The 9825-nt window shown below is 34.4% G+C and overlaps 1 protein-coding gene across 3 annotated transcripts in view; it reads right to left on the bottom strand.

The window, feature by feature from the left end:
• Nucleotides 1–9825, bottom strand: part of GULP1 (GULP PTB domain containing engulfment adaptor 1) — a 234068-nt gene that overhangs the window by 69522 nt on the left and 154721 nt on the right. For all 3 annotated transcript variants that reach the window (XM_072418794.1, XM_072418793.1, XM_072418795.1), the window contains exon 6: nt 2626–2697. In XM_072418794.1, the coding sequence (XP_072274895.1) occupies nt 2626–2697 (72 nt within the window). The remainder of the gene's footprint in view (nt 1–2625; nt 2698–9825) is intronic.

Genomic DNA, 9825 nt, shown 5'->3' with positions numbered 1-9825 from the left:
TGGCACAGGGTGATCAGAAGGGGAATTTGAATGGCACAGGGTGATCAGAAGGGGAATTTAAATTGGCACAGGGTGATAGGAAGGGGAATTTGAATGGCACAGAGTGATCAGAAGGGGACAATCAATGGCACATGAGTGATCAGAAGGGGAATAATCTTTAAGAATTTTTCTAGATTTTCCTCCTTTAAAATTGGGTGCGTCTTATATTCCGGAGCGTCTTATACGGCGAAAAATACAATATATATATATATATATATATATATATATATATATATACATACAGTTTAGCTTACCAGTCCTAAATGTGGCATCTCATTGTCACCCTATGTTGCTTTACTGATTGGGACTACAAATACCTCTCCCTCTCTTTATCTAAATTATTCAAGGGGAAATAAGTTTTTTTATTTCACAAGAGATAACTGAGAATTACAAGGGATTTTTCTGCACTTGTAGAAAATGTTCTTATCATAAAAAATTCAGACACTACATCTGTTAATTACAGAATATAATATGTTTGCTTAGTGTTACATAATAGTATACAGACTTCACATGTATACTGTGATAATATAATATCTTAATTCTCTGTCTATACAAAATATAGGCAGGCAGGTGAATTTATATGGTAATCTCAATTCTTTATGGAAAAGTAACTAATAAAAAGTACTCTGGAGACATGAGGGGGTGCGGCTGAGTCTGATTTTAAAGCTAAGGTCTGAAAGTCATTTAGGGCCATTTTTTGTTTGTTTTTGTAATGAACAAAGTAATTAAGAGTAAATCCTATGCAGATCTTTGCAATCTGGGGAAATTGTTCTGAACTCATTTGGTTCAATGCAACAGGATGTAAATCTCTACAAAATGAGGCAGCTTTCACCAAAAATAGATTTAACCCAAACAGGAAAGCCGTTTCTATACAATCAAATATTTGCATTACAAGTCAGCCAGGAAAAATGTCATTTAAAAAACTTAAGCAAATGGCAGTCCTGTCATTGTTATTATGAAAACAGGTAATGATCAAGCCATAATATGTATATAAAACTGAATAAAATAACTAGTTTTGCTGTTTTTAAAATAAAATATATTCCCAGTTGAGTTTCTGTTAAAAAACAACAAACAAATAGAAATGCATATTACAGTTTGCTGAAGTCAAACAAACATTATAAATGCATTTTTCCAAGCAATGCAATTACTTTTAATTAGAAATCATTTATTATTGTTCAATATTATTTTCTTGAAATATAATTATTATAATTATTTAATTGCACATTAACCAGGCAGAGTTATGACAACATTTCTTCTTTTCAATAGTTTTCAAAAAAAAACTTTTTTGAAAAAAAGTTAAACGTTACTCAGTGGTTATTACACATAATAACATGACATCTGGTTTTGATGTGTTTAGTTGGGATATATGTGTATCAGTTATTTCTAAGAACATCTGACATATGGATGACTCCTAGATACGAACGCGGCTTCCCTGCTCCTTGTGTGCAGGACAGAGGCCTGGAGGGGGAGGGGGATGGTTAGCAGACTTGCAGAAGAAATCTTTTGCTAAACACAGCTGACACTGAGCTCTTCTGCAACCTCAAACTCAGCAGTTGTTTCTTTTTGCATATCAAAGCACATATTGCTCCAAAAAGTAATGAATGTCTAAACTCCATAAAGTTTTTTTTTTTTTTTTGCTTTGTGATTAGCTCACAGTGAGGATTTTTTTCAGTAACTGACACCATGCTGCCTAATAATATCTTGAGACAAACATCTGTCCCAATTGCATTTATTAAAATAATGTACCTGTTCCGACTTACATACAAACTTAACTTAAGGAAAAACCTACAGTCCCTATCTCGTATGTAACCCGGGGACTACCTGTATGTGTGTCTGCTGCTAACAAAACTATAGCTCCTAACTTCTCAGTTGAGAAGGCTGTACTTCTAAAACTGAAACCCTTTGTTCAATCCCGAGTATGCAAAGTAACCCCCCAATGTGCTTGAAACTATTTGAGCATCACAGATTACAGGTCTACTTTTTTTTGCTCCCCTATCCTGCTGAAGTGCCCAAGGTGGCCACCTCTTCTGCTTACCCAGCCCTAGGTATGTTCTTCTTTCCTTTCCCATTGTCCCTTCTTTTCTTTCTGATGTAAAGACTTCCATTGAAAACATACCTCTTGGTCAATAAAAGAATTCTTCTACACTAAAGTATCTATTCTGGCTCAGACCTGCGATGGCACAGTGGGCGGGTTCTGGCATCATGCCCTTTTAATGACACAGATTCATGCCCAGATTCATGCCCTTTTAATGACACATGGGTCCCCGCGCATGGGCGGTCCGGAGCCGGTAAATTAAGTTTAAAACAATACATCATCAGAGTACTAGTAACACAATGAAGTTTGAAGGGTCATTCTTATTTTAAGACACCTCAGTCGAATTCTACCCATGTTAAAAGAAACAGATTTAGCAAACATTTCCTTTAACACAAGACTAGTAAATGAAGTCCTTGCCTCGGTACCTTGAGTTTCCTGGTACAAAGCAGTTTATTGGATTTTGAGACGCATACAGAATTCGAGAAATAAACTAAACTATAGAAAGATCAATGTACAGTGTGATACAGTCTTATATAAAGTCAAATAGTTACCTTAAGTTTTCTAACTGCATCTCTTACAACTTCAGTGCCTTTAGGTTGTTCAACCTCCGTACTTCCAAGAAACTACAAAACAAAATAAGTTGTTAGTAGTTCACAGGGTAACATTTTCATCACAGACATTTTGTTACATGTAAAAACAAATGTCAATAAAAATCAAAATTTCCAGTTTAGCCAAGGACTAGATGGTTTGAAATGAAATAATAAGTCTACAAACTTTGTCCGTTGAATTCTTTTATATGTATGTCTGGTTTTAATTTGGGCAGTATGACATTACCTATAGATATCAGATGATAGTCTCCAAATCACTCTGTTTGACAACTGGAGCAGACATAGTTTCATCAAGATATTGCTGTTTACTAATTTTTAGTGGGACTCTAAAGTGGGGTAATTAGAATGAAAAAAGTGGGGTAATTAGAATGAAAAAAAACTATTTCAATCATTATGGCTCCCGATGAGAAGCTGACACTGCAGCCTCTATTCTTGGAGCCTTTATTCTTCCCTTATTGGAACGGCTGTTCTTAAGTTTGGAACCTATAGAAACAGATAAACCCTTAAAATAATTTAGGGTTATAAAACCCCAGATAAAATTCAACACAGGTTAGTGTGAAGAATGGCTTCCTACAAAGAGCCCCTAGCAACCTCTAGAGCAGGGGTGTCAAACTCTGTCCCCCAAAGGAATCCTAAATATGAACTGCAGCTGGCCCGCAACTGCATTGAAATAGTGCCGCTACTAAAATTTCCGGCATCACTCGCGTCTCTCTGCCTATGCCTGGCCCCGCATTGGACTGTTTTATAGATGCAGGGAATTGTAGTAGCAGTGCTATTTCAGTGAAGAGGGAGTTCCAGCCACTCATAACATAAAGCCCCGCATTGTACTGTTTTCTTGACACAGGGAATTGTAGTAGCGGTGATATTTCTCTATTATAGGCTTGTTCCAGATTGAATGTTAAGCAAAACCTCTTTGTTTCCATATGGAAAGGTTATATATCTAATGGGAAGGAAAAACTTCCTCAATTTTTTCAATATACTTCAAGTTTGGCGACTTTGTCTGAGTTTTTAACTTTGGCCCTCTGTGTTTTTGAGTTTGACACCCCTGCTCTGGAGGGGGGAGACTTTAGTTAATTATAACTTTATCTACAACTTTTCTAAATATTCTTCTGTATGCTTCAGTTTAAAATATGTACGTGAAGGCCTCCAAATTCTAGCTTCATTCAAAACACATTACGCACAGGATCAAAATATAGTTGAAAAAGTTTAAAGCAAAAGCACCCCTAGACATAATAATAGCAATTCACATACATATTTGCAGTATTTGTTTCAGTTTGTCAGAGAAATGTTTTTTCCAAAATGAATTTTTTATGTACACTATTACTTGAATTCAAAAGGGGTTATAATGTATTTTCAGAGTTTGGTTTAAACTGCATACTGTTTATTCACTCTATAAAATTCTCCATAGTATTTCAATATTTTAGATGTTCTTAGGGGCTCATAAGCAGTGATTTCACAGGCACACGAATAGCTTCACAGCAGAGGTAAATTATATTCTTAGAGATTCATTTCTACTGGGAAGTGTTTATTTTTTGAAAACAGCATTCTAATGTCAGCACTTATCACCCAGCATGGAACTGTATTAAAATGTATGGAAAACTCCACAGCAGTATTATTCAAAGAAATGTACATTTTGCAGAATATAAACTTATCCTATCTCCTTCTCTCTGTGGTTTTCTTCTAAAGATTTACACATTTGTTGTTTGGTTTCCAAAATAAAATCATCATAATGGTGTCAGATAAACTGTTCTTCTTTCATTGCATATTGAAGAAGCATTAGAGCAAAACGACAAAAAATATTCTTACAGAAGCTTTTTATCTTAATACCGCCCTGTTCTATCCCTTACAAACATGCATACGTATCATATGTAGCAACAGACTGCAATGTAGTCTTGAAGGTGAATATTTATAAAGCATTGATATGACTTTTACCAAATATTCATTGTAAATGCCTTTCTGCTGCATGTGTTTTAAAATACAATGATTAATATAACTTCAGTGAATGTATGATTGTTGAATGTTAAAGTTTTAAATATTACAGAGCACTCTATGTACTAAACTGTTTTTTGTTCATGTATACAAACATTGCTAAATTTTCCCTGAAAATTAGGTTGTAGAAGCATTAAAGAGAAGAAAAAGATATAAAACACTGTAATATCTATACCAAATCTTAGCATGTGACAAAATTTATTGGACAGCAACGTATTTAAAACTTTTTTGTTTTCCTTTTTGAGTATTGAGTTTAAAAAATTATTAGCCCTCTTTTCAGCAAATGTATAATTGTATGTACTTATGTGTGCCTCATTAGTCATCCTTCCCCATTTGTAGGCTTAGTTCATTTTAAACAACTGTATGTCCCTTTCAGGTTGGATATACTTTTTGTATCAAATTTGTTTAGTTTTCTAGTATAATAATTAATTTCCTGACTTTGTTAATAAACAGGCTTCTCATTTTAGGCATCAAGAAAGAAACACATTTCATAAAGCTAAAGACAAGAAAAAATATCTTGATATCAAAACCTTGATATTACTTTTTATATATATATCATTATGTTCACATTGTTTCCTAGATATTTGTAAATGCAGAAGATACCACCTGAACATTAAAAACTAAATACATTTATACCTTTAAGATCAATTCTCTGCCTAAGATATTTATCAACATATAATATTCTACCTTGTTCAAGATTTCTGTTTCTGCACAGTTTTAATCTAAACATCAGCTCAACAATTTCCCTTTTTTGCTGTTTGCTTATATTTGTTGTCACTAGTTCACACTGTAAGTAATAAATCATTTGGTCCCAAACCTCACCCACCCAATTAGCCATGGAGGAAAGATAGAGAAAGAAGAGAAGAGGAAAATGAACATTCTGATCTAGGAAAGAAAATCAAGCAGTTATAGAAGCTGTGTTACACATAAATCAATATTTAGACGTTTGTAAAATGGGCATAGGAACCTTTCACAATTCCATGCTCAACTACTGTAAAGTGTTTATATGAAATGTAACGTTGCTGGAAATAAATGATGTGGAATAGTTTGTTTTCAAATCATTGTAGATTGAGATGAATATGACAGATCATTTTTTTTAATTATTTGTAACACCTTTCTAATAAAATACTTTTTCAGTGTTAATTTGTGTTATTTTTAATATTACTTTTTTAGTGCCTAAGAGACCCCTGTAGCTGCTCAGAGGAGGTTTAGAAATATATCTGCCATTACTAAATAAATGAGCAATATATAATCCACTCACCTTTAGATTTCTACAGTCAGGGCAAGCTTACTGTTTTTAGGTGTAACTTATTATTAGGCAGCCCCTCCTTTTATTGAATATTTAACATACGAAAAAGGTTTTACAAACTTTTGAGCAAATGAGAACAATTTGGTCTTTTATGGTCTAATAGACATAAAACAAATAAATAAGTAAATAACAAAAAACAATATAACAGTATAAGATGTGTGTTTCTGAACAGTAAGGTATTAGACATACACAAATTAACAAGCGATTTTAACAAAACAGGAAGAGAACAATAATTAACCTAATCGGGGCTGAGGGAACAGAGGGGTTAAAAGGGAAGGGGAAGGGAAGTGGGGACCTTCACTCGTTCAACAGTCATCTTGCAGCAATAAGCCTTAAATTTGGCATAACTATCATGTAGAACTTAATGATAACCAGGGATTCCAAATCATATCAAACTTATCTAATTAATCAGTAAGAATACCGGTGAACTTATCATTGACCAAAATCCAGTTTAACATTGCTCTTATGGGTTTGGTTGGAATGTCCACCTGTTTCGAGGCCTTTGCTAGGGAGATACGGGCTGCTAATAAAATTAGTCTAATTAGTTTTTTGGAAAAGGAAGGCATAGGTTGGTCTAAATAATTAAAACAAGCAATCTCAGGTGATTTATCTATCCGTATTGACACAATGTCCAATATTAAATTGAAAACTGTTGACCAGAATGTTCCAGCAAGACCACCATATATGTTTCATTGTCCCACATACCATTCAGCCTCTGAAACATAGAGGGAAGGAGGAAGGTTTGAATCTGGCAATAGGACCCGGAACCAGATTCCAGAGCAGGATAACTTTATAGTTGGCTTTAAAAATGCCAGAATTACAAGAGACTTTTGAGAGCACCATAAATGTCTCATTCCAATTTTCCTGATCCCAACTTATGTCTAAGTGGGATTCCCATTGTTATTTATTTATTATTGTGATTTATAGGAGTTTTGAAGAGCTGCAATTTGCTGGTTTGGAATATTAATATTGAGAGCTTGGGATTTGGAGCTAATAATGTGCAGACCTGAAAGTTTTGCAAAGTCCCCAAGGATTCAGTAGAGTTGTTAAGGGAGAAGTAATGTACATCAACACGTCATCACAAAACAAAGAATATTTGTGCTCTTTTTCCCCACTCATCTATTTGATGTTTGAATTGGTCCTAGTTGTAGGAAGCCTCTTTTGGAAGATACATTTAGACTTTAGAGGCCCTTTAGTTGATATATATATATTCTGTACACTCATAGCCTTCTAGCTTTTGTATATTTTTGGAAAAGTGTTTATATTCTTACCTTCTATAGCCAAATTCAACCATTCTGAAAAGTCCAACTAGCCTGCCTCCTCCCTATTCACAAGTATTCTAACTGCACATGGAGGCAACCCATAGGGTTTGGAGGGGAGAGGTAGAAGGCAGTGGACAACATCCAACGGTACCCAAAACATTTTTTTTCCAAGAATGGGTATGTATTCATACCACTCTTTTTCTCTATTTATGTTAAAGCAAGGCAAATCTTTTCAGGCATGGACATTTATTTCTTTACACTAGATTTTTTTCTACAATTTTTAGAATTTTAGAACATTGTGTTTCTAAATATTTTGCCAAAATCAAGGAAATAATGTGCCAATCAATATGCCATTATATACCTATGTATTATTTGAAAAAATAAAAACTTTATTTACAAAAGTTTCAAACTTAACAGTACAGAACAACTTTGGTGTTATGCTGGAACATTGCTACTTACATTTCTATACAACATCTGTTGTTGTAATGTTTATTGTTAATAAATATTACTTTATTGAAAGGAAGAAAGGCAAGTTTTGCATTCCTTCAGTCACTTCCACAACACTGTGATCTTGCTTCATGTGACAGATTAATTTAATCTGTACTTTGACAGATTTCACGAAAACATGTTTTATCTGATTACTAGAACAGGGCAGTTTGTCAATTTAAACTCTAAAATTGGCCATAAAGGAACAAACACCCTTTAATGTTTCTCCTCTATTCCCTATAAAACTGACTTTTAATGATCCATGTGCAACAGATTTATTTTGCCATTAACCACATCCTTGGTAAAAAAAACAACATATTCTTAAAAATTCTCGCTTATCTCAAATAAGCTTTTTTCCTGAAAAAGGAAATAAATGACTTACTCCACTAACAATAATGTTCCATAATAGAAATGCTTTAGTAAAAACTGTTATTAAATATTGGAGCGGCTTTGGTATAAAATAATAACTGCATTTTACTGGAAAGAACAGTTTTTACCTTTTAGAACAGTTAAGTCATACACAAAAGCCCTAGTGTAACAATGATCACAACTTTTTGTTGCACCTCAATATTGTTTATAGATATTTAGAGATATATGTGGATAGATTTATATGTATATATAATGTATGTGTATATGGGTGAATATGTGTGGGAATGTTTGTGATCTGTTTCTCTAAAAAACTAGCCACCTAGAGGTCTACCTCCTAGGGTTTCCAAGGAGTTTCAATGACACTAGGCACAATAGACAGATGCCAGAAAACTGATTCAGTTCCCATAATAATGAATCCTGAGTCAGCAGGAGTTGGGTGAAAAGCTGGAAGGGTGGTTGGGGTTGATGGCCCATCCAGACCTTTTGATGACACCTAAAATTAGATGATCCCGCTTAGCTTCCCATATCTTAGTTAGTCGGTCTAGTAAATTACTGAAGTTACAGTAACCAATCCCAGTCTGGGGGGGGTTTGCTTCAACCAATAGTCATCTTACAGATCACATCCAGTAACCAGTCCAAGAGCCCCAATGATACCTAATAGGAATTACCTATATAAAAATGGGAGCTGAGAGAATTAAGCTCTCTTTTCCTCTTCTCTTCTCCTGAGGGGCTTTTTAGGTAAGCTTTCTGGAGCTCTCTTCTGAAGGAAGCAGGCTCCTAAAGTATCCATTACCATCCATTACCATCTTATTATTATTTTTATTTATTGTATGTTTTATTGATTAAAGTTCCTATGTCTCGATATCAACTAATATTGCTGAGCATTTTATGTTTCACCTTGTATCTTAATTAAAATGTTTGAATGACTAGCTATCATTTGTGTATGAACCTTCATTTAGGGAAGATATATGTGCATTGATAGGGTGATAAAATACCCATATGTATGCAGATAATATTCCCAATGAACATTTTCTTCTTAATGTTTCTGTTGCTCTTTGTTAGCAATATAATGGGAATTTTATTATTAAAATAATCTTCCAGCAGGGGTTTAAACACCAAAGCCAGGGACTCCCCATTTTGTTGCAGGGAGCAGAAGGAAAACAAAGCAATCACTTCACATTGAACCTATAAAACCAAATGGGCTGTTCACAATATGGGTCTGATTTATTAAAGCTCTCCAAGGCTGGAGAGGATACACTTTTATCAGTGAAGCTGGGTGATCCAGCAAACCTGGAATGGATTTCTTCAAAGTCATTTGCTAGCAAATGTTTTGAATCCTGGACCATATTTATTCCAGGTCTGCAGGATCACCCAGCTTCACTGATGGAAAAGTATCCTCTCCAGCCATGGATAGTTTAATAAATCCGGCCCTGTGACAGAGAGATGAGCAAGACAAAAAATAGGGAAGGACACCTTCAATTTAAAGAAAAAATGTGTGAGGGGTCAGGTCCGAGTATAATAGTTTAATGCCTATCTAGTAAAAAACAAAATAAAAAGTAAGTTGAACTGCTTTTTGACTAAATCTCTGACAAATTTGCCCTCTAGGTACATAGAATTGGACCTCCTGACACTGACATTGCAAAAAATTATTCCAGAAGCCTGTGCCCAGAGTAAGTTTATTATTACATGGTACTATTAATCTGGATACTGACAGACTTGGCAAAAATA

The sequence above is a fragment of the Pyxicephalus adspersus genome, chromosome 7 (genome assembly GCF_032062135.1).
Source record: "Pyxicephalus adspersus chromosome 7, UCB_Pads_2.0, whole genome shotgun sequence".
In the NCBI taxonomy this organism is placed as follows: Eukaryota; Metazoa; Chordata; class Amphibia; order Anura; family Pyxicephalidae; genus Pyxicephalus; species Pyxicephalus adspersus.
The sequence above is the reverse complement of the archived record's forward strand: the minus strand, read 5'-3'. Positions and strand labels throughout refer to the sequence as shown.